Genomic DNA, 27,770 nt, shown 5'->3' with positions numbered 1-27,770 from the left:
AAAACATAAAACAACATAACATAAAACAAGAAGTTATCACGTTATAACGTGAAACCTTTATGTTATAACGTGATACGGATTTTTTTTTAATTAATACAACATTAACATAAAACAAGAAGTTATCACGTTATAACGTGAAACCTTTATGTTATAACGTGATACGGATTTTTTTTTTCTGGTGTGGCAACAATACGCTTCCGTACCAAATAGATACACATTAATGTTATGAGATTTGTTTGTTGTTTAGTACAGAATTCCCCAAGTGTCTATATTGTAGGTGGGGAGAAAACAGTGGATTCTCTCGTTGTGCAAAATTTGTAGTGAATTAAATAAAAAGAAAAAAAACGAACTATTCTTAATTTCGGTGGGGACCCCCTCAAACCCTTACAAGAGGGTCCTTGCAACCCCACTTTGGGAACCAAGGTCCTTACAAAATCCTCCCATGACGGGACTGGAGCTGTGTCTGGCCATTAACATGGTATACACATGCAGGGTACCCACCACATCGAGTAGGTTGACGGCGTGGCCGTGGGAGCCGTGGAACTTGTCTACAGGCATGCCGTCCTCTTTCTTCAGCATGCCCCTCCAGGTCCCTGTCCCGCCCTCTCCCTGCTCACCGGAAGAACCAGCACCTGCTCCTGCCTAACAAAAGGGGGGTAAGGGGGAGGTAGGATTCCCATCAAATATCCTGGTCATGTTATGTAAAGACACGCACTGGACATAATGCATGGATGTTTCTCTATTACATATACACAAAAATAAATGGCACAATAATGATGTGTAGTACTTTGGTTAATTCACACATTTTACAAAGAAAACTGAGTTAAGAGTGGCGTGCTGCAGGCCTTCTGTGACTTCAGTGTGAGAAGAAGCAATTCCTTCTGATATGGAACCATGCATGCAGGGGGTGGGGTGAGCAGGGTAATGCAGTGACAGGGGATCCAGGGCGAGAATTGACCCATCTCTCTAAAGGGTTTGAGGTTTGGTCAATTATAAGAGGAGGAAGGGTCACAGCTCCAATGTTCTCACGGAAGTTATTCAGAACTGGGAGACTTCTTACAACTTGATTTTCCTCCCAGTAGTGAAGGGGAAGCAATCACTATGACAGCCACATTGATGAACAATGACAACACTGACCCATCCTCTTATAATCCTAGGTCAAAGGTCATTCTGAAGTAGGGTTGGGGTTATATTTGTGGGACTCATGGGGCTAAGGCTGTCCGATTTACCTTTTTTTCCCTCTTCAAAGCTTCAGTAGTAATTATCAGAAAATAATCAAAGCTTCATTCTTCCCACACGCAAAGTTGCAATGCAGCGAGTAAATGAGAGCTATGCGAGGGATAGGTTTTCTGAGAGTTCTCATGACTAAATGTCCTCGCCTGAGAAGAACCGATTTGATTTTCAAAATGAATATTGGATTATTTCTTATGCTGATGTAGGCATATGTCTGGAGTGGTAACAAAACTAAAAAACAAAGAAAACTAAGCACTTGAATAGTGATTTTGGCATCAAGTACCATGGCAGCTTGAAGCTTTGAAGCGGCTCAGCCCTACATGGGGCAAAGGAACAGTTGTTTTTGCAGTATGAGTATGAGGCCACAGGGCTGTGGCTCATGGGATACTCCACCCTTTAAGAAACCATTTCACTTCATTCAAAAAGGCACTGGCACCAGCGGTCGTGGTTATTGAGATATAGGGAAGTAGAAACAGGATTTGTTAGAAATGCCAATATATGAGCCGTTAACTGTTTTCATACCCCATCGACTCCCTCTGGCAACATCCCAAAACCACTGGTGCAAGTTATTCTTGGATGGTCTGAATTGACTCCCGGTTTATGACAAATCGAATAACCGCCTTAAGATGAGTGGAGTTTTCCCCGCCAAGCTCGGGTAGCAAACGTGACCAGGGGCAGACATTGGATATGGGGAATAAACCATGCCACCGGCAGGCAGTGAGTGAGCGACACACACCTTGGGGGCCTCCCCCTCTGGGGCAGGAGGCTCAGTGGGGGAGGGAGACTGCCCACCTGGGCCCTTAAGGGACTAAAGAGAGAGAGAGAAAAGGAGGAAGAGAAGAGTGGATAGAAAACTAATAGGAGCTAAAAGCAGAAGCAGGAGAGTGAGCATGAACTACACCTAGAGCAAACAAACCTGTTGGCTTTGAAATAAACGTATCTTGAAGTGTGTTTACTCTTTCAGTGAAAGCTACAAGGTGCAGAGAGGGTCCATATTTGTTGGAAGGTAACAAAACAAGTGTGCTACAGCAGAGAGGAGGTGAAGATGGTGGAGTTGACGGATATGGACTGTACCTTATCTCTGGGGACTGTGGAGGGCAGATCTCGCATTCTGTTGCGTCTCTGCTCCTATGAAAGATACACACATCAGCCTGGGCAGGGGAGGTGAATGGAGTTTGTTCATCTTTATCTCAGAAGCTACTGTCCAACTGCCGACGAGCAAGGGACATAATCCTGCAATGCAGTCGTCTCGAGTGTGGTCGTAGTGAGCTGCTCTATGAATGTGGAGTGAATGTGTGTAACTATGTGTGTGTACAGCAGGGCATTCTTGAAAAAGAGCAAATGTGCAGTCAATCTTCTGAGCAAATAAAATACATATATTTCAAATAAAACACTAATCTGGAAGCAGCCTCCATTTAAAGCATTGGTCACTAGTCAAGTCTTATGTCTTACCTCAATGTTATTGTTCATAACGCCGCAAGCATCAGCAAAGTCAGGGTGCTTGGTGTTGATATAGGCTAACTCAATGGCTACCAGGTTGTGAACCTGCAAAGAAAGATATCATCAATTTCAGACCAGGTCAAAAGCACAAAAAGGTCCTCTGCAAATACCCAGGGGTGTTGGAAGTGAGAAGGGTTTCCATGGTGAACAGTAACTGACCATTTCATTGGTGACTGGTAGCCTTTTCCTGAGGAGGGAGGTGACCACTTCTACTATGGCGTCATGGAGCTTTGGAAACCTCAGCAACTCCTGGAGAGACAGACAGTAGTCATTGCTAGTGTGTGAACATATCAGAATCGGAAAGGTCTTTATTGCCATGTAGTTTTCACATACAAGGCATTTTATTTGGTTGTTTTTGGTGCGACATTGACGGACGGATTATGGTAGATAAAAAAAATGGGGGGTGGCTGGGTAGCGCAGTGGAGAATGCACTCGCCTACCACCGCAGAGACTCTGGGATTGAATCCAGTTGTCAGCGGTACCTCCGGCTTGGTCAGTCGTCCCTACTAACACAATTGGCAGTGTTAGCGGGTGGGAAGCCGGCAGGGTATGTGTCCTGGTCGTTGTAAACTGCGGCTCCTACTGGTCGGTCGGGGCGCCTGTTCAGCAGGGAGGGGATCGGGGGAAAATAGCGTGAACCTCTGCACGCGTTACATTCCCCCAGTGAGAGTCCTCGCTGTCAGGTGAAAAGAAGCGGCTGGCTGACTCCACATGTATCGGAGGAGGCATGTGGTAGTACTACACCCTCCCTAGGCCGACAGTGGGACAGTGTGCGCAACGACCAGGAAGGGAATTGGCATAACGACTAAATTGGGATGAGAGCATTTTTTATAATAATAATAATAAATAAAAAGGTGGAATAAAATAAAATGGAATATAAACTAAATTAACCCTTTATTCGCCAATGACGTGTTACCACGTCATTCTCCGCCATGTGTAATCTGCCAATGACGCCGTAAGGCGTCTTTGAGATCAATATTTCAAAAATCTGTCATGTCAATCATATTTGACCCACGGAGACTTGAGATCTCCTGTTGATCTCCTCTCAACTCTCCAACGGTTCAAGAGCGCCATCTGGTGGCCGATCGGCGGATCGCCCAAACAAGAAATGAGCGGCAGGAAGTGGTGCTCATCCACATTCGGTCCGGCCACTCGCGATAAAGGACTCGAGCTCGACACACTGGATAGCGATCCGTTGCCAATAACTCGATAAACAACATGATTTGGACGTATATATTATTATACAACCTGGAAATGGATCGCATATATCAACATCCCATAATCGCGAACTTTCTGCTCCACGCTGACCACCCAACGGTCAGAGGAAGCTGCTGTAAGTTTCAGCGTGTTTGCTTATTATGATCCATATAAACTGCTGTGATCTATGTATCGCCCATATTACATAAATGATTTAACGTCGGCCACGGACTTATAAACCCCCACCCCTCCGGTCACCAGCAGATGATGAGGCAAGACGTTTAGGACCTTGTACAATTGAATATTTTAATCTGACGTATTTGACTTTTTTTGTTTGTTCTTTGTTATTTTTAATTGTTTATATACATTTATTATTTGAACACCTTAACACATTGGACGCCAGGCCTGAGATAAGTCAGGTTAACTCGCCATCGCTTGAGCGTCAAACCCGAGAAAAGTCGGGTTTTAATCGTTATTTCTTTTATTCGCTATATCCATTCATAATTCATCCATCCAGCCTGATGTTATCATTGGGAATGGCTCTGAGATCGCAAACAGCCAATACCGCCGCCTAACGCCTTGCGGCCGGTATTGCACATCATTGGAAACCCTCTGGCTCAGCCTGTACGTCGATCTAAGAAGTCCGGTCCAGGTTTTCCTTCTCGGGCATGAGTAACGTTTATAACACATGGATTGGGGACACTCGAGCACCGCCAGTTCATGTGTTTTGGTGGATAACGTTGGACACACGAACGCGATCAGTAAATTGGATTATTCTTTTTGCAGTACATCAAAGACAAGGTAAGGACTATATATTATCAATCTTGCGTTGATCCGATATTTTTTTTCCCGCGATCGCAGCGTGTGTCTGTAATGTACTGTGTAATGTATGCCGTTGGTGGCGATTGAAGCATAGAAAAACGACCCCCCCCCCCCCTCCACCCTTTTGTGCATGCATGATGAAACATAATACCGATAATCTAGCATTGATTTCAGAATGATTCTTGATCCAGGCGAGAAATGGCACGATTTATAATGAAATGCAGTAAATCGCTGTTTGGCAGAGTTTCCTGGGATTACACAGGATTACTCTAAAACTATACTCATATTCACCACAGTATAAAACAGAAATGGATGAAGAAATTATCTGTTTTTTGCATGTTGACTGGAAGAAACTCACTGACAATCGACGTTGTTATTAGATCCATAGCTATAATATTTAATATAGGTTTAGCACTGCAAACACCGGAATTTATCCCCATTGAACAGAGCGCTGGCACACAACGGCCCAACGCCCATAGCGACCCCTGGCGCTGAAAGTGTTAAGGCTATATCTGTACTTGATGTTTGTTTGTTTGTTTGTTATGTTGCATATTTGAAATAAACTTCAATCAATCAATCAATAGCAACACCATATTATCACTGACACCCTGATGCCTTTTGATCCCCCTGTTTTCCCCCTATTGCTAGGTTTTAGGGAGTTGTTCCTCATTTTCATTGGGGAAAGTCTGGGGGTGTTGCAAAATTGTGGATTTTATGGTGTTTTTTGTTGTGGATCTATTGTGATGTTTCTTCTTGATCTGTGAAGCCCATGGGGGCAATTCGTTGTGATTTCGGGCTATACAAATACATTTGATATGATTTGGATTTGTTTCTAATACAGTGTCTGTGTCCTGCCTGCGTGCGATATACCCTGTTGTGTGTGTGTGTGTGTGTGTGTGTGTGTGTGTGTGCGTGTGTGTCTGTCTAGTTTTGGACTGCAACTAATGATTATTATTACGGTTATCGATTAATCTTTTCTTTTTCTTTTTTCTCTTTTTATTAGTATCATCAAATTACAACAAGTTGGAGCATGAGGGTCAACATTATAAAATGTGCTCACAATCTACAGCAAGTTGTACATGGTTGAACTATTCTCATTTATTTCTTTTTGCCCCCCTTTGCTATCCCTTAATTATAAAGTTAACGTGTTTAGTTTGTTTAAAGTAAAGCATCCACCCACCTGCCCGACAAGAAACAATAATAATAACAATGAATGTATACACATACATACACGCATACAAAAATGACATTATATATATATATATATATATTTAAGAAGTACTCTCTATTCTGATAGTATGTTTTCCAGATAATTATACAATTTTAACTAGAAAGTAAAATTAACACCCTCAGCGGTAGTAAAACCACCACAATGCCATCTCCCCAGCCTTGCATGGCCCAGCAGTACCAGAAAGGTAGGTGGAAGAAGGAAGGGGGTCATCATAGGATCAGGGGGTTGGACGGAAGAGGGATTTAAGTCGTATGGGTTTTGAAATGCAGTAGGAACTAGGAAGGGCTGTGTGGCCTTGTGTTGTGAATAAAGTTCTCTCAATATGTATGAGACATAACATCCCTCATCCAATGCAAATGTGAGGGGGGAGTGGCTGCCTTCCAATTGAGTAAAATGAGGCGTCTGCAATGAGTGAGGCGAAGGCCATGGCATTACATTGTTATTGATTAATCTGTCAAATAATTTAATCGATTCATCCAAATGATTAATTTACCAGAAAAAAGGCAAATTAGTTAGATGACATGTTGCGCATGTTATGACTTTCCACTGCAAAGACGGATACGACACGATGCGTCGGTCATGCAAATCGTCAAAATGTGTGTGTGTGTATGTGTATGTGTGCGAGTGCGTCTGTGTGTGAACCAGTGACCTACCTGTGTGCTGTAGTTGCTACAGTGCTGTATGATCCTCTGCATCTCCTCGTGGACCAGCTCCACACAGCGAAGACTGGGCTCCTCCAGGCGCTTCACCTGCCTCTTCACCAGCAGCTCAAACGACACCTCGGGCACAAACAAAGCAGGCCTCGGGCCCTGCGCACACAAGAAAACGTCACCCAGCGTGCTCCCGGACTCAAAACTGTCATGTGGAATTCAGGACGACACATCGGGAGCGAGACAAGACGAGCGGAACCTACTGTGGCGTTTCTGATCGCTGTGAGGACGTCTATGGTCGTCAGGCCGCCCAGTGCATCTACAGACTCCAGCGTGCGGCCGAACGTCTCGTGGAAGATATAACAGATTCTCGCTCCGCCACATCTGGAAACAGAGCAGAAAAGATATTAAAGTCATTTTTATTTCCTTTGTAAAAAATATGTCTCTCAATTTCAACAGTTTGTTATTTATTGTTGTAACACACCACACAAAATAAATCGCATGATCATGTATTTACATTAAGGCTGTCAAAGTTAACGCAGCGTTAACGCGCGATTCTATTAACGCCACTATTTTTTTTAACTTTTTTTCTTTTCTTTACTACACTTCACTCAGGTGTATTATTGATACTCTCATTGATACTATGTTTGTTTCTGACTCAAAGTGTGTGTGTGTGTGTGTGTGTGTGTGTGTGTGTGTGTGTGTGTGTGTGTGTGTGTGTGTGTGTGTGTGTGTGTGTGTGTGTGTGTGTGTGTGTGTGTGTGTGTGTGTGTGTGTGTGTGTGTGTGTGAGATAGAGTGTGCATCACTCTGTTTTGAATTTGATGCCAATTTGCAATGCATGAGGGTCATCCTTTTGTGTTAAAATAAAGCAAGCATTTGTATTAAAACTTGGAACTTGAAAAAGATCTGTTTAAGGTAACATTTTATGCAATTAATTTGCGATTAATCGCGAGTTAACTATGGACAATCATGCGATTAATCAGATTAAATATTTATTGACAGCACTAATTTAAATGTTTAAACAACAACATTATCTGGCCATCCTTTATATCCCTAAATATGATCAAACTCCTGACCTCAACTGGTCTGACCAAAGACCCAAGAGACGGGACAGTAATATATATATATTTGTGGAAAAGGATCCCTCTTTATCTAGTATATTACACTATTATACTAAACATGTAACGGTACTGATATTTGGTACAGATTGATCTAGCGTGAACCGGTGCTGGGTAGTACCGATGTAATTCGGTCTGTACCATTAAAAGTACACAGTTCGGTACCCAACCCTATGTGTTACACATACAGGCAGGATTTGTTTTGGATTTGATATTCATTGAGAGAATGGGTTCAAGTGCCCCACAGTGGTGTATGAGGGGAGGTGCATTCAGAGTTGTATAACTCACAGCTCAGCTGTCTCGATGTACTTGGCCGTGCCCTCTATGGTGTGGCAGTACTCTGCAGCAAACTTGGTGATGAGCTGCAGCAAGGTGGAACTCTTGTCTTCTACGGGCTCACCGTAGCTGCTCAGCAGGGACTGGTACTGGGCTGCCAACACGTTTATCCGTGTCTTCAGCTCAGGGAGACAGTCTCGGATGTGGTGCATTAGTAACCTGCCATGACAGGAAAAAAACACAACTTGCACTCTGGTTTGTCAACAAGGAAACTGGCTCCTTTAGAAACTAAATTGGTATACACTGATACTCTGAGGTCTTATCTTGTATTATATCAGGAAGGGAGTTCAAATCAAATGTACACGGTTAATAAATGAGTCATGAAATCAGTTTCTTCAATGGTGGACATTCAGAGCTGTTGTGACATCATTCAGGTTTGTCCTCCTAATCCACCCCACAATGCAAAGTACAGAGCACCCTTCTTCTGTGGCCACCCACAGCCAGCCTCTCTGCCCACTGCTCTGGCAGCTTGTAGTCTACTTAAGGTGATACAAAAAACATCATGGTTGTTAGAGCCTTAAGTTAGCACACTTTCATTCAATCTTTATTTATTATTATTTATACTTATACTGAGTAGTTAAACTAATTTACAGTGCCGTCGAGATGCACTTAAGCATGGACCACGCATTCAATATAGAAACCAAGGGAGACATATGACCCCTGCAACATTACTACTGCCAAAACCTCTTTCTTTCACCATAAGATTGAGGCCTCGGCTAAGAAACCCCACAAACTTCATGCCATCATCCCCCCCCCATCATGCCATTGCCACCTTCTTTGAGAAAAAGGTAGAGAATATCCACAGCCGTTTCTCCCAACCCACTGCAAGAGTTGAATAAAGAGCCTCATCTTTCACTCTGTCATCTTTCTCTCCCATTACAGACACTGAGGTTCTGACATCAGTGACGTCGAACAGTCCCACTACATGCCAGCTGGACCCGATACCCTGCCCACATCTCCAGACCATAGCACAAGACATCCTCCAATTCCTAACTGCAACCATCAACTCTTCTCTCAATTCTGGGGTGGTTCCCACCTCTCCAAAACAAGCCAGAGTAACACAGCTCATCAAAAAAACAACCTTTAACCCCACCGTCATAGATAACTATCGCCCTGTATCTCTTTTCCCTTTCCTCTCAAAATCACTTGAACACATTCCAACCAGCTCACTGATTATCTATTACAGAACAACCTCCTAGCCCAAATCAGTCAGGCTTCAAGACTGGTCAATCATAGCAGTTACAGAGGTCCTTCACTTAGCAAGAGTGAAAGGCCTCTCCTCTGTCCTTATTCTCCTGGACCCGTCAGCAGCCTTCGAGACAGTCAACCATCAGATCCTCCTCACATCCCTCACAGGAATAAGCGACTACTGCTAGTTGGTTTACAGGAGTGGTTTAGAACTGGTTTAGAATGCAGACACCCGCCTGATCTCCTACCTACCAAAGTCAGCCAGCTTCCCATAGCTGCTTCAAGGTTCTTGACCTGGCATACCATGCAGTGAGGGGAACGGCTCCATTCTACCTCTGGTCTCAAACCAATGGTCTCAAACTACACACCCTCAAGACCCCTGTGCTCTGCATCTTCTGGCCACCTGAGGCTCACTCCTAGTCTGACTCCTGAGGGGTCACAATGGCTTTATGCCTGCCACTGAAAACAAGAGGAATTCTAATGACGCTCCATCCCATACCTGTTCAACGTTCTCGCCAAGTATTTGGTTCCATTTCTGTTTGCGAGGGAAGGGTACTTCTTCTGTAGGAAGACATGCTCATCACGGATGGAATCTGTCACCGTCTTCTTATTGTTGATGTCTAGTTGACTCCTGGGAAGGCAACAACAAAAACGATGGGTCACAGAGGCGTAAAGGTCTTACAAGGTTATTTTCACACATTCATTCACCTCTATGTGAAACAATATCACTGACCTAAACTATTCTGGACTTTGTACAGGCTAAGGCGGTGGCCGGATTCCTTTGTTACAAAATGGATAGAAAATATCACTCTTTTATTGTTGACAATTGTTCCTCTGAAAACTTAAAGTTTTTGTTATGTGTCTGAGGTACTCAATTATGAATTACATCATTTTAACACAAGATGAATTTAAATAACCACATAACCTCTCAATATTATACATTAGATAATGCTTTTTTTTTATTAGACGCCAACTCATCTTCTCAAAACAAGCTTTTGGCTAACGGATAGTGATGAATCTATGATACATCCATCAGCTCCAGAGAGTACCACCAGCTTGAACTTTTTGTACCAAACATACATGGACAGACACAACGGATGAACCTAAGGGAACAAACCGGTGTAGCAGCGTTAATACCTGTTGACTACTCCGATGAGGCCCAGCTTGACGGGGATAACCCTGCCCATCAGCACGTCCATGGCGTCCGTGCCGGCGTCCATCAGGTCCAATTTCGTCACCACGGCCAACGTCCTCCTGCCTAAACACACAGACACGTGTCACAACAAAACAAAGCACCCGCATGCTCCCAGACTAATCTCTTGGCAGGCAGTGGATGGCGAGAGCTGCTTAACGGATTTAAAAGTGACCGCCCTTTGTGTTGGTGAGAACTATCCGAGGACGTGAGAGTGACAGGAATGCCGCAGGAAAGAGAAAGTTAAAGAAATATAAAAAGGTACAAGAAGGAGAAGCAAAAAGGAGGGATGTTTACCATCGTGATCGACCTCGCGGGCCATCTTGAGGGCCTCCGATGTGGCCATGTCTGTGTTGGCGGCGGTCACAGCCAGGATGATGGAGTTGGGGTTGGCGATGTATTTCAGGATCAGGTCTCTGATCTGCATCTCTATGTCTTTGGGTTGATCGCCCACTGGAAGCTGATTGAAATAGTTTTACAGGTTTGTATTCAGTCTGTGTAGCTTACTGGGCACAAAGAAGTGAAAGAAAGAGGTTCTGTGTACCTTCGTAATGCCTGGAAGATCCACCAGGGTTAGGTTCACAACGTGTGGTGAGAAGATTTTCAGGTGAATGGGATCCTCACTGATGCCCTAGAAAAACACAAAACACAAGAAGTCAATTCTGCTCCTAAACCTGCAGTAAACTTGAACAGCAAAGTTGAAATAGTCTCACAGGTTTGAGTACAGCAGCGGAGGTTCATTCAGCGGGATCAAGGTCCCCCCATTTCACCACATATCAATACCGTTTCATTATTTGACAACATTTGATCGCCTCCCGAAGGGCCTAAATACCTTGTTGTTGCCAGATAATCTTTCGGTTTCAGCTTCAATTTCTTGCCTGATCTCACTGAAGTCTGTGTAAATCTGAAAATACAACCAAAAACAAAACACACATTTTAAACACGTATGCAGTGTAACCAATGATTCTGTGAGGCATGTAGATTAGATTGACCACATCCATTTACTATGGTTTTTGGGCCGCCGCCAGCCCCCAGCGCCCCCCCCCCCACCCCCTCCTCCTCCTACTCTCAATTATTATCAAAGCAATGTGAAGCGAATCACTCAGATTGGAAAGATAAAGTAAGTAGGATTAGAGATAAACTTATTTTGAGAAGTTGCATACAGAATAATACAGCATCACAAGGCTGCATGACAAGGCCTTCTTTATTCAGACATGAAGAACTACGCAGAGCATCATAATCGCTGCACGTCTTCCCACTGTAGAGGCTATTGAACCCGGTTCCTTAAAGAGAACATTAGCCCTGGGCTGCATCCCCCTTTAGCAGAAATTCTTGTTGAACATACTCTCCTCAAGAGCCACAATAAAACATCTCAGGTAGCTATTTCACAGACCTCAGTCGATCAATACAACACACAGAGGGGCATGTTTCACTGGCTTATGAAATATTCAGCTGTTTTTATTCACCGTGGCAGGAGGGGGAACTCTCATCGACAAGACTGTTTGCCGAAGAGGAGGGAGTGAGACATACAGCAGCCTACCTTGTTTTTGGTGTGTAGAAACTTGCCCCATTCCTCCCCATCAATGCCTGTGGGAACATAAGGCAGAGGACAGGTAGTGTGTCAGTTACGTCTGGTATGATCAAAGATCTGTGTTGTGACTAGACTACAGCCATCGTCGTGCTAAGTGTCTCAAGGGGCCTGCTTGTTTGTTCAGCCGGGACAGGAATACACTCTTCAGGCCAGTGACCATGAACGCCAGAGATCTGAACAAACAATGTATTGAGAAACGTGGCTTTTACGCAACAGCAAACTAGCTTGTGTGGGGGGGGGGGGGGGGGGGGGGGGAGAGGAAGCATGGTGCATTATGGGAAGCACAGACCCATGGGTGTGATCTAGCCTCTTTGGGAAATACAAAGAAATGATTTCAGATGAAATCATTTGCATTGCTACAAAACTAAGGAAACAAAATGACAAGGGTGAAGACGCCAGGTGGCTTTCACACCTACATCGTTTGGGGCAGAGTTTATGAATGTTTTTGGTTCGGATCATGGACTCTGGTGCGAGGCCAAATGATTTCAAAAGGTTCGCCAAAAAAACAGGGGTCTCGGTCCACTGGTGTGGACTATCTCTGGTTTGAAATTTCAATAAAGTCCAACTCAAAGCGAGGATATTATCAACCAGTCAGTAATCAGTCATTCCCCGTGGATTCTGTGTGTGTGTTTTAAACTGTGATAGTAATGATGAGTATTATTACATCAAAATTTGGTAATTTCCAAAGTCATTACATTCAACCTACCTCACTACTCTGTCATGGAGCTCTGTGTCCCAAGTCATCAGTGGTTCTCAACTGGTCTAGCCTCAGGACCCATCTTTTCCCAATTAAAGTACATTTTTAACCACTAAAAATGTATTTCACAAAAGATTGTGCAGCAATACACAATGCCTTCATGCACTGTTAAAACGTGAAATAAGCAAAAAGAAAATTGCAACAAAAGTGCAACTAGAAACCCAAAGAAATAAAAAGGCAGATTTATCTTTCATTTTCTAAATGGCATTACATTTTTGATGGCTTCATGCTTTCGCTGCACACAACACACTGAGGTTTTGGTCTTTTTGTCCTCAATGCAATAAAACCCATATTTAATGTAGTTTGTGTCATATTTGCGCTTCGCCATGTTTACAAGAATGAGTCCATTACAGTCATGACAATGCTGGCAACAAATGCTACTGCACGCACGCTGCATCATGGGAAACGCATGTCCAAATAAAAGCACAGCATCAGAAGTTCTGTAGACTTTTTTTGTTCCATTCCTTTGCACGCACATCCGCGACCCACTCAAGACGGCCTCACGACCCATTTTGGGGTGGCCACGTGACAATAGCCTAGTAGCGCATCATGCGCATGACTGAGGGATGTCTATAGTTGACCCTGACTCTGACTCCTACCATTAGCGCTGAGCAGTCGACTGCTCTGCGTCCATGTTTGAATTGGGCACCGATATAGAGCTGTGACTCTTTTGGGATCGACTCTCTCCACCACTATTTATTTGCCTGGCCCGCTAAGACAGCAGGATCACGTACATATCCGTCAGGCTGTCAGCCCATTCTGACTGCACGCATATTACTCTCTCTGCACTGTATATTATTCGATTTATTTTGTTTGTATTTTTAAACTGTGCAAAATAGAAAACTGAAACTGAACTGATGTTTGTTGAAGCAAGTTGTGTAAAAGTGGGGCATATATATATATATATATCATACTTATAAATGTATACCCCAATTTATTTCACAGGACTCAGTGTAATAGATTCATCTAACTTTGACTTGACAACAGAGACCAGCCTGGATGGGGATGCGTGAGCTGCATTAAGTTAAAGCACAATGTTTAGCAGCTGCGCGGAGGCAACGCAAATAATAAAGAGGCAGGATGGGGGCAGAATGGGTGAACAAAAGGAGTGGGAGAAGCTGCTAAATACAAAAGAAGGCAAGGAACAAGGAAGAGGAGACCTTTGTAAAGGCGTTCATTTCTCCTGGAAGTGGAGTCTGCGGTGCAGGAGAGACGACAGGAGAAGAGGGTTAGGCTGGCTAACAGCAGCTACTGCATGACCTTCTGCAGCACTGCAGTCCTTTTGTCATCCTGGGGCTATTCCCAGGGTACAGGCTTAGAGAGTGACCGCAGCATCTCTTATAAATAAACTAAATAAATAAACACGGCACGACTTTGTTGTCTTTTCTATCCACTGACGATCGTGTCAGAGCTGATTCGGAGTTTCAAAGGTGTTCACAGTAGAATCAGCCTACACTGTTGTGAATTGAAAGTTAGATTCACATCTCCAAGGCAGAGAAATGTTAACAACGTTCAGTAACCAGGTTCAGTAACCAGGTTCAGTAACAACGTTCAGTAACCAGGTTCAGTAACAACGTTCAGTAACCAGGTTCAGTAACAACGTTCAGTAACAACGTTCAGTAACAATGTTCAGTAACCAGGTTCAGTAACCAGGTCCAGTAATCAGGTTCAGTAACCAGGTTAGGTTCAGTAACCAGGTTCAGTAACCAGGTTCAGTAACAACGTTCAGTAACCAGGTTCAGTAACCAGGTTCAGTAACAACGTTCAGTAATCAGGTTCAGTAACCAGGTTCAGTAACAACGTTCAGTAACCAGGTTCAGTAACCAGGTTCAGTAACCAGGTCCAGTAATCAGGTTCAGTAACCAGGTTAGGTTCAGTAACCAGGTTCAGTAACCAGGTTCAGTAACCAGGTTCAGTAACCGGGTTCAGTAACCGGGTTCAGTAATCGGGTTCAGTAACCAGGTTCAGTAACCAGGTTCAGTAACCAGGTTCAGTAATCAGGTTCAGTAACCAGGTTCAGTAATCAGGTTCAGTAATCAGGTTCAGTAACCAGGTTCAGTAACCAGGTTCAGTAATCGGGTTCAGTAACCAGGTTCAGTAACCAGGTTCAGTAATCGGGTTCAGTAACCAGGTTCAGTAACCGGGTTCAGTAACCAGGTTCAGTAACCAGGTTCAGTAACCAGGTTCAGTAACCAGGTTCAGTAATCAGGTTCAGTAACCAGGTTCAGTAATCAGGTTCAGTAACCAGGTTCAGTAACCAGGTTCAGTAACCACTACTAACCAGGTTCCATAACAAGGTTCAGTAACCAGGTTCAGTAACAACGTTCAGTAACCAGGTTCAGTAACCATTAAAGCAACCAAGTGCCAAAAGTAAGCTGTCTACAGTGGATAAAAAAAGCTAAATAAGGGGAAAGGAGAGAGAAGAGAATGATGAGGGAGAGAGACTCACAGCCACTGAAGGGTGCGGATGATAGGGAGAGCAAGCTACATTCTGGCACATGTGAGATTTTACTCCTGTCTCATCCCCTGCTGACTCGTTGAGTATGACGCGTGACCCAAAACACTAAGCCTCTCCAGACTGCTTTTCAGCACTTGGGATGGAGAATGAAATGGTCATCCAGTTGACATACCGGCTTGTTCACATTAATGGGCTCTCATCTCTCATTCAGCTTAAACCCAAAATGTTCCCACACCAGAGCTCTGGAATTCAGCTTTGAAACAAAGTCCATTTATTCTTCTAAACTCTCCAAACTGGCTGGAATTATGCAGTCATTGGGGAAAAACAACCTCCCTCGAGTTAACATGCGTTCAATTCACCTGGTTCACTGTCTGTCAGCTCTGTGTGGAGCTGCCTAAGCCCTGCCTCTGACACAGAGAGACAGACAGAAGCAGGCAGCCTGACTGGTTAAATCTTAATCTAATCAAAGTCTTATGTAAACTGTAAACAAACACACATGTAAACACAACAGGCAATATTGAGGTCAGAAAAATTATCAAGTTCATGTTCATGTTCAGGTCACCAATGCAATATGTCAAAATATAATCTTAAAATAGATTATATTGCCATGGTAGTTATTCAATGCTCAAATAGAACATTGAATTGAACATGTAACTTGAATGCGTGAACGGCTCTCATGGCTAACAGTTGTTGAATGCAGACTCCTTGTAAGCATTCTCAAATTTTTCACAAAGGTATAATCCTCAAGGAATCCTATATTTTGAGCTGATCAATTAGATTATATTGAAAACAGTCACTCATTTCACCAGACAGGCACTAAGTGGTAACCTGGTACTTCCCGACCTCTAATAACTATAAAAATCTACAGTGCACTATAGAGCCATATTCAACTGGACCACGACACATGTCCTTTTCCAAAACAGGAAGCTCACAGTATAATCAGATGCGTCTTCTGTTCTACTGAGGAAATGTTTGCAAACCGTACATCGTATCAAAACGTATGAGTGCCGTAGGTAGGCCTTGTGCTATCTAAGTTCAGGGCTCTACGCTAACCTTTTTCCCAAGGAGCACATGTGCTCCTAAATGAAAAAATTTAGGAGCACACAAAAATATTTAGGAGCACAGTAAAAATATTTCAAGTAACAAGAGTTTTTTTTTTTTCGAAAATAAATGTATATTTGTACTGTGCGTGCATGTGTGTAAATTAGCTCTTGCTACAACCCTGCATGTTTACATTTTGTATTTTGTACTTGATGTTCATTAACATGTGCTGTCCCTATCAAATAAACTATCAAATCAAACTACTGCTACAAAAGGTTCAGTCACTTAACTTTAGCTTTTGCCCCTTTTATGCATACAATGCATGCGTTTTGGCTGTGTTGCTCTTCTAGAAAAATAATCCTTTCAGGGTTGCCTATTGAAATACTGTACACCTCCAGTACAGAAACATTGTTTATGAGTTTGCGTGTCAGGTAGACCATTGATTGACAGTCGAGTCTGCCAATTACATCACACCGCTTGCACTCCGGCCGTCCGGCGCTGCAGCTGGACCCTATTGCCCATCTCTGCTGTTGATAACGCTAGCCAAGTTATTATACACACAGATACACAGTGGGCCAGTGACTTTGGTGTAGGGGTGTAACAATGCATCGATCCTAAGGGGGAAATTCAACTGCATCGATTTGAAAATGCTAGAATAGATTATCGCAATTTTAATGTGTACACGTTGTTATTGTCATGTCCGTTACAGCCAACACACCGACATACGCTACTGCATCAACGTTATGATTAACAAAGCAAGGCATTCGTTTTGTTGCATTAACGTTATATTACTATTGCTATCGATAAATCTAGGTGTTCTAAAATCTATTGCTATTGGTAAGAGAGAGACTATAATAAGTTAGTGTCTCGGAAAACGAGAGCCCTGATCGCAATGGCGGAGTTTCAGGAAGTAAACAAGCCAAATGAGAGCTTCCGATTGGTCATTTGCTTTATTTCCCATGAAACCAGTCACTTCACTCTGTGATTGGACCGTTGGCTTGAGTGCAATGTGGGACTTGTAGTTTTTTTAACGATTCTCAGCGGAGAAATAAAAAGTACGACCGAGGCTGTAATCTGCACTCGCACACCGTGCGCGTAATTGAGTTGAGGTTCGCACACACATATTTTTAGGGGCATATGCGAGCAATATGGTCGCACTGTAGAGCCCTGAAGTTGCTTAAATACATGCATAATTGGCCTATTAAACTCATAACTTTTGATACCATGTACAGTTTGCAACCATTTCCTCAGTGGAACATATGAAGACACATCTGATTATACTGTGAACTTCCTGTTTTGGAAAGATACATGTATCGTGGTTATTGAAGGCTATAACATTTGTCCAATTGGAGTGTATTGGAGCCTGGTGAGAGGATGCAGCACAGTGCTAAGTTTATCAATACTAAAGTGATCAGTGACATTATGGCCTGTACTAGTCAACATCATGCCAGATAATTTTTTGTGAACCCACCTGTTATTAACTCATTGGACGCCAGACCTGATGATAGTCGGGTTAACTCGCCATCGCTTGAACGCCAATCACGAGTATAGTCGGGTTTTAATCGTTATTTCTGTTATTAGCGATATCCATTCATTTCCATCCATCCAGCCTGATGTTGTCGTTGGGAATGGTCTGAGCCCATTAGCCCTTTAGTGGAATACACTAAACACGTTATCATTTTTCGGCTGATTATTGAATCTTCCTGAAATCAACGCTAGATCATAATTATTATCCTTCCTCGTGCACGCATGCAATGTTGTTTAGACTGGCGCGCCGCTCCCCCCCCCCCCCCACCACCACCTCATATGCAATGCTGTTGAACGTGGCACGGACCTCCGCGCCCAGTACTTCAAATGGCGATCAGATAATTGGATTCTTTCTTTTGCATTACATCAGATACAAGGTAAGAACATTATATATAAATTTGATCGTTGATCTGATATGTATTTCTACCCGACGCTGTATCTGTGTGTGTATGTGTGGCTGTTTTTCCGTTGGTTGGGAGGAGGGGGGGGGGGGGGGGGGGGAGCGGCGCGCCAGTCTAAACAACATTGCATGCGTGCACGAGGAAGGATAATAATTATGATCTAGCGTTGATTTCAGGAAGATTCAATAATCAGCCGAAAAATGATAACGTGTTTAGTGTATTCCACTAAAGGGCTATTATCGTGTCTTTCTCTGGAATTTCTAGAAATCACCAAAACTATACTCTTATTCAAAACGGTATAAAACGGAAATGTACAGATAAAAAAAACAATCCGTTTCGTACATGTTCACTTCAAGCAACTCACTGATAATCGACGTGTATTAGACCCATAGCCATAATTTAAGATATATTTTAAGCACTCGCAAATCTCCCACTTCTCCCATTGATTAAAGCGGTGGCCATCTAGACCTATATTGGGCATATAGCTCCGGCGCTGAATGAGTTAATAACATAGGGCTGGGCGATATACCGATAATTATTGCGATATATTTGAATAATCGATATCGAAGGGGGGGGGGGGATATCTATTTTATTTTTTTAACCCAGAGACAGTGGACATACTTGTCTTTCTTGCCTGCAACTTAAAGTAATGGCTTTGCTTGTCCAAATGACAATACTGACCAAATTGAGATTTATTTTTCGCTCTTGTCCATCGATGCCATCACGAATGTTCCAGAAAGTTCTATCATGACGTCATACTGTAACACCAATGTTCTAGAATGTTCTATGATCTAGAACAGTGGTTCCCAAAGTCGGGGTCGCGACCCAAAGGTGGGCCGCGAGCAGCCACGGATGGGCCGCGAGATGATTTAAAAAAATAAATAAAAAAAATATTATTTTTATTTTTTATTTTTTTATTATTATTTTTTTGTCAGGCCACTGAACTTAGAAGCAGGCCAGGACAGTGTTTCTAGTTGTATTCTAAAATTCTATTCTATTGTATTCTAAAATGTGACTATATGGTTTTATATTAACTTAATAAATAAACAAAAACGAAAAATCTACTTATTTCAACGAACATTTCAAACTAAATAACAGATTATGCACATAAAACGCTGAAAACAACCGAAGCAACAATAGTATTTTAATGAGGCTATTATTATTATCATTATTATTTTGCAACAAGTTAGCCCTCTCATAAATAGCACATATAAATGAATAACTAACTTGAACTAACTTAACTCTTTCAGTGCCACTCACGAGATTTCTCGTGTTTTTTTATAGGTGGTTGCTAGCCACACTTTTTTTTTTATTTTTTTTTTGCGATCTGAAAAATTATTGCATCACCCGAGCCTACCCGAGTATAGCCGAGGGCCGCCGACGATCACTGTGGAAAAAAGCGCCCCCTGTCGTCTCCCAGATGACATAAGTGATTTTGGAATGGACTCAATGGGGAAAAAAATCCGGTACTCCACATTTTCCAGTTCACTGATCCAGCCGGGGTTACCAGAGCCTCTGGAGCCTCAGACCCCCGCGGATCATGGAGTTCTACTGTATCGCGTTGGATCCATACACGTATCGATTTTTTCTAATGGTGATCAGGAATTGGAATATACCAGTTGGATACCATCTGATGTCAGGTAAGGACTCTATGTTATCAGTGGTAGGATAATCAGAGTAAGTTTGATGAAGTTATAAGCTGTTTTGTGAAATGTCTTCTTTCGGTTTCACTGTAAAAGTCCAAGAGGAAATCAACGAGGCGATTATCCGCGCGCGGCCGTAATGTGCGTGCGTGCACGTATAATATTGATCATCTAGCGTTTATTTGAAAACGATTCATAAAAAGGCTGACGAATATCAACGTTGTGGAATATTCCACTAAAAGACGATTTTCATAGAATGCTCCAGAATGAGCTGTTTTTTATATCAAAACGGGGGCTTTTCTAACTGCTCTGAAACGGCAACGACGCGATAAAAAATCAATCTGCCTTCACAGCACTGACTGGAAAATAGTCTTTGATAATGCGATGGGCAGATTAGACACATAGCCATAATTTAAAACATAGATTAGGCGATATTAACGTTAACATTGGCGCCGATGGTGGCATTCAAGCGGTAAAACGGAAAACCAGGCGTGGCGCTGAAAGTGTTAATAGGATTGAAGTGATATTTGGCTTAAAAAAACGGTCGCATGGCAAAAAAAAAGAAAAAAAAAAGCCTGACGATGTGCATTGGGCCGCGGCTCTCTGATGCCTTATTTTCTGGGCCCTGGCCTGAAAAGTTTGGGAACCCCTGATCTAGAATGCTCTATTATGACAAATACGACGGTTCAATGACCGTATCTAAATCCAATCAATATTAAACATAATACAATAACCTATAGCTTTGGCTCTTACAGTTTGCTTTCTAATGTAAAATACAGTTTGAAACCGTCTGTGTGCTAGCAGACAGGGGAGGAAATTAGGCCACTTTACTGGCCAAATGCTAGTATTTTTTACGTTTGGCTGGTAAAAAAAAATCAGATACCCGCCAGTTGGCTGGTAAGCCAAAAAGTTAGTTTCCTCCCCTGCTGGCGAGTATACAAAAAAATAAAACATTCTGCAATCACTGCACTGGCAAACAGTGCGCGTCTTCTGAGTGTTCGCTTTAGTTGACAGTGCCACGAGAGCACTGCACAAGACCACCCGCGGACATATAATGTTTAATAAACGTTTGGGCAGTACTGGCCAACCCGCGGACATATAATAATAAAAGTCCCGCGGTACTAGGCTAGCCATCAGGAGCACTCGCAAACAGATAACGTTAAACACAGCAGAAGATGGAAAACAGACAGACTGACCAACGGGGAACTGCATCCAACCCTAGTACAACCCTCGAGTATAAGTTACTAAGGACACATTTAAATCACAGAGGTGTAATGTTAGTCTACTGGAACTGTATACAGTGGTTAACTTCTAGTTAGCGTTTTAGCTATAGCTGCTTGCTAGCTAACGTTAGCCCCTTGTGCTCAAAGCAGCCAGCTAGGTGTATCTGTTATGACTATAAAGTTTCCAAAAAAGCACCGGACTACGACGTAAGGTTAGACATTTTATTTCATGCTCAAAAGCCAATGGCTTGCACATCGCAGTCACGAAAGGGGCTAGCTCAACCAGTGCACTGTGCACAACAGCACACCAACCCAACTGACGTTACCACAACACTTGACGGTACTTCACAGCACTGTCGTAAGACCACCGTGCTGTCTTAAAGGCACAGTGTGCCTACCCAGATGCATACACAACATTGACGCGGCTTGACATACAAAGAAGTAATTATCACAATTAGCGATTTTTTTTGTCTGGTAAAAAATCTGCTTGGCTGGTAAAAAAAATCAGATACTCGCCAGTTGGCTGGTAAGCCAAAAAGTTAGTTTCCTCCCCTGCTAGCAGAGCTAGTCTCCAGTCACGAGTCACGGTGCATGTGTGCGGTGGTTTGTCCACCAAAAAAGCGCCAAAAGATAGAAAAGAAACCAGCTGCAGCCTGAGAACTGGAGTGTGTGAGGGGATGTAACACTAAAGATGGCGGCAACGACAAAGAATTGCACATTTAATACTTATAACAATATCGATATCGCGTGATATGATATTGTTATCGATATCACGATATCATTTTTGGCCATATCGCCCAGCCCTACAATAACACCACAGCAGCAGAAAAGACAGTACCATTCTCCTCGCTGGTCTTCCTGCGGTCGTCAAGGTCAACGTGCACCAGCTGGAGGATGAGGGGCCGGCGGGTGACGATGCCAACGCCACGCGGCAGAAGGTCTCTGCCAACCAGGCTCTCTAGCACAGAACTCTTACCACTGCTCTGTAATCACAACAACAACACATCATAATAAAAAACATAGCTCTGCCTCCAACAAAACAACAATGCTTATAAAAGAACCAGTGTGTCTACTAGAGTCATTCAACACTCCCACAGTATAGATAGACAGCCCTAGGGCTGACCTTCGAATTTTTTTTTTGGCAATCGAAGCTTCGGGGCCGAGCTTCGATTGAATTTTTTTTTTTTTTTTTATCTTATGTTGTGGGACTTGTACAGCACTTGGTAAACTTTGTTGTTTTTAAATGTGCTCTATAAATAAAGTGGATTGGATTAATGAATTAAGTAGCCCCTTTCGTGACTGTGACGCAGCCAACACAGCTGTGTGATTTAATTCAAGGTGGATCGCTGTTGTCGTTTGAACAACTTCAGATTTCATGGGAACTACCAATCCCCCAAATCAAGAATGTTTAAGATGAATGAAGTAAGATTTTGATTATTTGAAATATGGCCCGTGTAGACTAAACTATGCACAGAATTATGTCAGTCTACAAGGTCCGGATTCTACATGGTCCGGATTCTACATGGTCCGGCAATGTAGACCTTGTAGACTCCACTACAGACCAATTATCAGTGAATGTTCATGCATTTTTAAGAAGGGCTACTTCCACAAAAAAACAAAGAACTCACCAAAACATCTCAGTAGCACCTTATCTAAATGTTCTATTTCATATATGGAGATTCATATTTATTTATGTATTGCATGCATTTCTACATTTTATTTCCTATTTTGTTTATTCATCCCAGTATCTTTCTTTCTTATGTGTGGAATTCTACAAGGCATTTACATTCACATTTACATTTAGTCATTTAGCTGACGCTTTTATCCAAAGCGACTTACAAGTTCTGTACGACAGGTCATCAGGAAGGATACAACTCTATCAGCTGAGTAACAATATTCATCAAAGTGTTGCGTGTTACAGTGTAGGTTAGCTTATTAGGACAAGTGCATGACAGTAAGGTTAGTTAGGGTTAGATTTTTTAAATTTTATTTCAGATAATGGTTGAAGAAGTGCGTCTTTAGTCGACGGCGAAATATTGGACGGGATTCGGCTGTCCTAACTGGGGTGGGTAGTAGGCTTGGGCGGTATCTTTTTTTTCACACCGTCAAACCATTATGACATAATACCCCGGTGTACGGTATGACTTTCATTTTCATCAGCTGGGGGGGGGGGGGCAACCCGTGTTACCAAGTAAACAAATCATCGTCAGCTCTCAGAATGGTAGTCCCGCACCGGTAGAAGCCTGCACCGTTTTAGCGTTAGCATCTAGCCATGGCAGACTATTTGATTCCTTAAGGGCTAGAAATTGCCTGGGTTTTGGTCATATGCTCCCGAAATGCTCCCGTTGTTTGGCTACTTCTATGTGCAGTGAAAACTACTCGAATGCTTTATAACCTAGTCATTGATTTAGTTCAGGGTAATCTAAGATTAGCCGCAGAGCTAACGCTAGTTAACGTGAGCTAACGCTAGTTATTCAAGCTCAGTAGCTCACAGAGAGAGATAAACAGCTGACAGAGAGAGATAAACAGCTGACAGCGGATAGTACAGGACGGTACAAATACAATAAAAAGGCGGGTGGGGGCTGTTGTGAAAACCTTGTACTCTTTAGTTCACATATAATAGACAGATTATTTGCTTGCTCCACCAGTTGCTCCACAACACACACCAACTCTTGTCACAACGCTTTACGGTATTTTCACAGCACTGTCGCAACATTACCGTAAAACGTGAACACCGTTGTGACCCACTCGCTCCACTAGAGCGGTCTCGCCCTCTGCTGGCGCGTGTGTGCACTAAACTCTGTTTCACTGTTATAGAAACTGAAGCGCATCTGTGATTTTGACGGTGACGGACGGTATTGAAATCGGGATTTCTAAATACCCTGGTATACTGTCATACCGCCCAAGCCTAGTGGGTAGTTCATTCCACCATTGTGGGGCAAGGACTGAGAATAGGCGTGCTGTGGTGTATATGTGTTTGAGGATGATATCCTTCAAACAGGCAATAGTGATGATATAATTTGGTCAGTGCTGAGCTGGGTTACTTTCCTCCAGTGTATTTGTCCCCCGGCCCCACCCAATGGCCCCATGCACACACCGAAGTAAAAATAATAATAAAAAAAAAATTGAAATTTTCTTTTTTGAAAAAAATATATATATATATATATTTTTTTTAACTTTGATTTTTTTTAATGTTCGAAGCTTGTGCCATCGAACGAAGCTTCGAAGTATTTAAGACAGCCCTAAGCCTAACACAACATAGACTAGAGTTTAGTGTATGGGAACCTCCTTCCCTGGATGTTAGGAGAGTAGCCCTGTGTGACGCTTTTTCGCCGGTTAAGCTTAGGCACTCTTTCGAAGTTGGTTAAGATTAGAGTTTGTCTTAGAGCATGGCGATAGAACGCCAGGTAGTTTGCAGGCTGTTCGACGCGGAAATGGGCAAACACGCTACATCCTTCCTGGATTCTGCTTGAATTGACTACATATTACATAATGTATGTTATTTGATTTTAACATACGGGAGACGTGAGATAAAACATAGTATTTTAGTCTGTCAAAGAGTAGACCAACTAAGTAGACTACTACTCAAACTTGTAGCAGGCTAGCCGCTAGACAGCAGCACCCAGTAATTCAACAAGCCTGCAGATCTAAGTGACAGTGATCACTAAATGAAGTCCCCTTTAGGTACAGTATCTCTGGGCCTCTGAAGAGCACTGTCAAGGACACACATAAAGAGGCCAGGTGTTAGACCCATCCTGTGCCTGGCCTCATGTCGCTAGAACACCCTCAGATGTTTGTGGTCCAGTCCGAGACAGGAACATCCTCTTAACTGGTGACCAGTGAAAGTAAACGTGTCTCTCTCTCTAAACCAATCAAGCTCTCCAGTGTACACAATCGGAGTGTAAAGTGGAATTAAAAAGATTTCTCCTGGCATGTGTGGATGGAAACTAATGTGGAGGACGAGGGCACACAGCTGCTTAGCAGGCTCAGGCATGACGTTCTGGCAGTAGCTGGTCTAGTGTGGTGTCACTGGTGTGGTGTCTGGTGTGAAGGCTGGGATGTGACAGCTAGAGATGTTACTTAGGGTGGTGATACACTGGTGTGGTGTGAAGGCTGGGATGTGACAGCTAGAGATGTTACTTAGGGTGGTGATACACTGGTGTGGTGTGAAGGATGGGATGTGACAGCTAGAGATGTTACTTAGGGTTGTGATACACTAGTGTGGTGTGAAGGATGGGATGTGACAGCTAGAGATGTTACTTAGGGTGGTGATACACTGGTGTGAAGGATGGGATGTGACAGCTAGAGATGTTACTTTAGGGTGGTGATACACTGGTGTGGTGTAGTGTGAAGGATGGGATGTGACAGCTAGAGATGTTACTTAGGGTGGTGATACACTGGTGTGGTGTAGTGTGAAGGATGGGATGTGACAGCTAGAGATGTTACTTAGGGTGGTGATACACTGGTGTGGTGTGAAGGATGGGATGTGACAGCTAGAGATGTTACTTAGGGTGGTGATACACTGGCCACACAACAATGGAAAAGTGGATGTCCCTCAGCACGTTTGTACAGATTAGATTGCATGGTAAACTGTTGTTGCTATGTGTCCCTCTATCTCACTTAATTTGGTGTTGACAAGCACTCCGCACCGAAATCAACCGATTATAGAGGCCAAGTTTAAGATAGTTTAATTTATTGGAAAGATGTTAATATATTGGCTTCTTCTGCTATGTTGACCACAACATTGCTCATTGACAACATTGGATAGCGTTAACGGTAGCTAAGTTAACATTGAATAGCTAACGACTAAAACAAGTAACTTAAACGTTGTTATACATAGGCCTACGTTTAGAAGACCGCACAACAAAAGCACAGCTTTACTAATGCGCAACTTAAAAATAAGATTTGGCTATAACCTTGAAAGGTGAAAATGAAAGATAATTGAACTCAATGGAAGGCAATATCAATGCTAACGTTGGTGCTGCTGAGGCAACAACAGTGAATTCAGTTAGCTCGCTCATGCTAACTACCGTTAGCAAGCTGGCGTTTCTTACCTGAGTTCCAACAACGGCAATTTGCGGTAGTTGGATAATATCCGCACCAACTGTATTAAATACGTCTTGCAATTTGTTTATGATAGGTATGAGGGCTTCCATAACTCCGATAAATATGCACCTGAGTACTTTCCAGCTACCCTGCTAAACACTCTGGCACAAAGTCATCCAATGTCCCCCTTCCTTCACGTTCTACTAACTGCTCTCTAGCTAACCCAGCGGCGAACAACTGCGCACCAAACGAATTCGAAATTGCATCATGGGAGTTGACGTTTTAAAAAGAGAAACTTAACAACAATGTCGTAGCGCTGTTACAAAATGTGAACTACATTCCCCACAGCTCTACTTGTGACTCGTGTTGCAGCAGTGTGAGGGTTATTTTCCGCGGCTACGGTATCCAGAGGGTGACACACGCCGCAATATTAATGTCACTATGAATTGAAAATGGGGGACCCTGATGTAAACAAGACAAACGTCTTTCTCTGGTCTGCATCCCCTTAATAACAATTGTGTGTATTGAGCCGTGTATTGTACCCATTCTGCAATCTGTAACTGCAGGAGTGTCATAGTGTAATTCCGCTTAAGGGGAGACACTACAGGTGAATAGGGTAAAATAATTAACTAATAGATATCACAATGAAACTTCCCCAGTTGATTACTTATATTAAGACAAGACTGTTTTGTATTACAAGTTTTCTGAAATTGTATGTTTAAATATGCAAATGAGGCATTATCTACTTAAATATGCACTAATTTGCATATAATTCCAGGACAGAAATCTGAACATTGGATAAAGCCATTTTCAAAATTATAGTTTCATTTTGTTGACATATTAGAGCCAAAGGTTATTACAGAGGGGATTTTGGATATCTCTTTTTATCACTCCATAAATCAGAAAATACTCCATTCAGTCAATTTTTATGGTAAAATTCCATATTTCGCCATGTTTTTAGGAATGAAATGTGATATAAATCAGGGTATGAATGCGATATCAACAAACCCTTCTGTAAATACCTTCAGAACATAGATATGAATAGAACTGGAAGGTTTGGTGTATGTGAGTGCTACTGCAGTGGAGATTTCTGGCTCAGAGTATGAGGAAAAACTCTTAAAACTCATTTTTGGGAAAACACCTTCAAAGTTCTGTATTGTAAAATGCCATACTTTTTTTTTTAAACAGATATTTACAAACACAAAACCTAATCAAACCATTAGTAATAGACAACCTAAACACATGCCTGATAACTGAATAATAATAATAATAATGATGTTATTCAACTGAACAGAACTACACACAGGATACAAACAGTGTAGTACAGTGTAGTACCCCCTAATAGGCAAAACATATTTGAATAGATATCACTATGAAACTTTCCCAGTTTGTTATGTACATATAAACTAAGAAAAAATATATTGCAAGTTTTCTGAAATGTATGTTTATATATGGTTGAACAATGACGACTCAGTTTGGACCACATAGCATACAGGTTATTTGAAGTTAGACCATAGCATTGTAAACTATAGGGGTGTAACGATGCGACCTCACACAGATTAAATTCGATTACGATTCTTCAGGCAACGATTCAATGCATCATGAAATTTTCTA

The 27,770-nt window shown here is 42.6% G+C and overlaps 1 protein-coding gene across 1 annotated transcript in view; it reads right to left on the bottom strand.

Annotated features, from left to right (window-relative positions):
- dnm1l (dynamin 1-like) overlaps nucleotides 1-26,345 on the bottom strand; it is a 46,837-nt gene extending 20,492 nt beyond the window's left edge. The window contains exons 1-15 of the mRNA XM_084335394.1: nucleotides 26,165-26,345; nucleotides 21,949-22,093; nucleotides 12,010-12,056; nucleotides 11,302-11,373; nucleotides 11,014-11,100; nucleotides 10,767-10,929; nucleotides 10,415-10,535; nucleotides 9,777-9,908; nucleotides 8,042-8,248; nucleotides 6,897-7,017; nucleotides 6,637-6,792; nucleotides 2,893-2,982; nucleotides 2,686-2,778; nucleotides 2,308-2,361; nucleotides 502-642 (exon numbers count right to left, since the gene is read on the bottom strand). Coding sequence (XP_084191520.1) covers nucleotides 502-642; nucleotides 2,308-2,361; nucleotides 2,686-2,778; nucleotides 2,893-2,982; nucleotides 6,637-6,792; nucleotides 6,897-7,017; nucleotides 8,042-8,248; nucleotides 9,777-9,908; nucleotides 10,415-10,535; nucleotides 10,767-10,929; nucleotides 11,014-11,100; nucleotides 11,302-11,373; nucleotides 12,010-12,056; nucleotides 21,949-22,093; nucleotides 26,165-26,266 — 1,731 coding nt within the window. The 5' untranslated portion in view covers nucleotides 26,267-26,345. The remainder of the gene's footprint in view (nucleotides 1-501; nucleotides 643-2,307; nucleotides 2,362-2,685; nucleotides 2,779-2,892; nucleotides 2,983-6,636; nucleotides 6,793-6,896; nucleotides 7,018-8,041; nucleotides 8,249-9,776; nucleotides 9,909-10,414; nucleotides 10,536-10,766; nucleotides 10,930-11,013; nucleotides 11,101-11,301; nucleotides 11,374-12,009; nucleotides 12,057-21,948; nucleotides 22,094-26,164) is intronic.
- Between the last annotated feature and the right edge of the window lie 1,425 nt (nucleotides 26,346-27,770).

The sequence above is a fragment of the Notolepis coatsorum genome (genome assembly GCF_963971535.1).
Source record: "Notolepis coatsorum genome assembly, chromosome: 18".
NCBI lineage: Eukaryota > Metazoa > Chordata > Actinopteri > Aulopiformes > Paralepididae > Notolepis > Notolepis coatsorum.
This window is presented reverse-complemented; position numbering and strand designations above follow the sequence as displayed.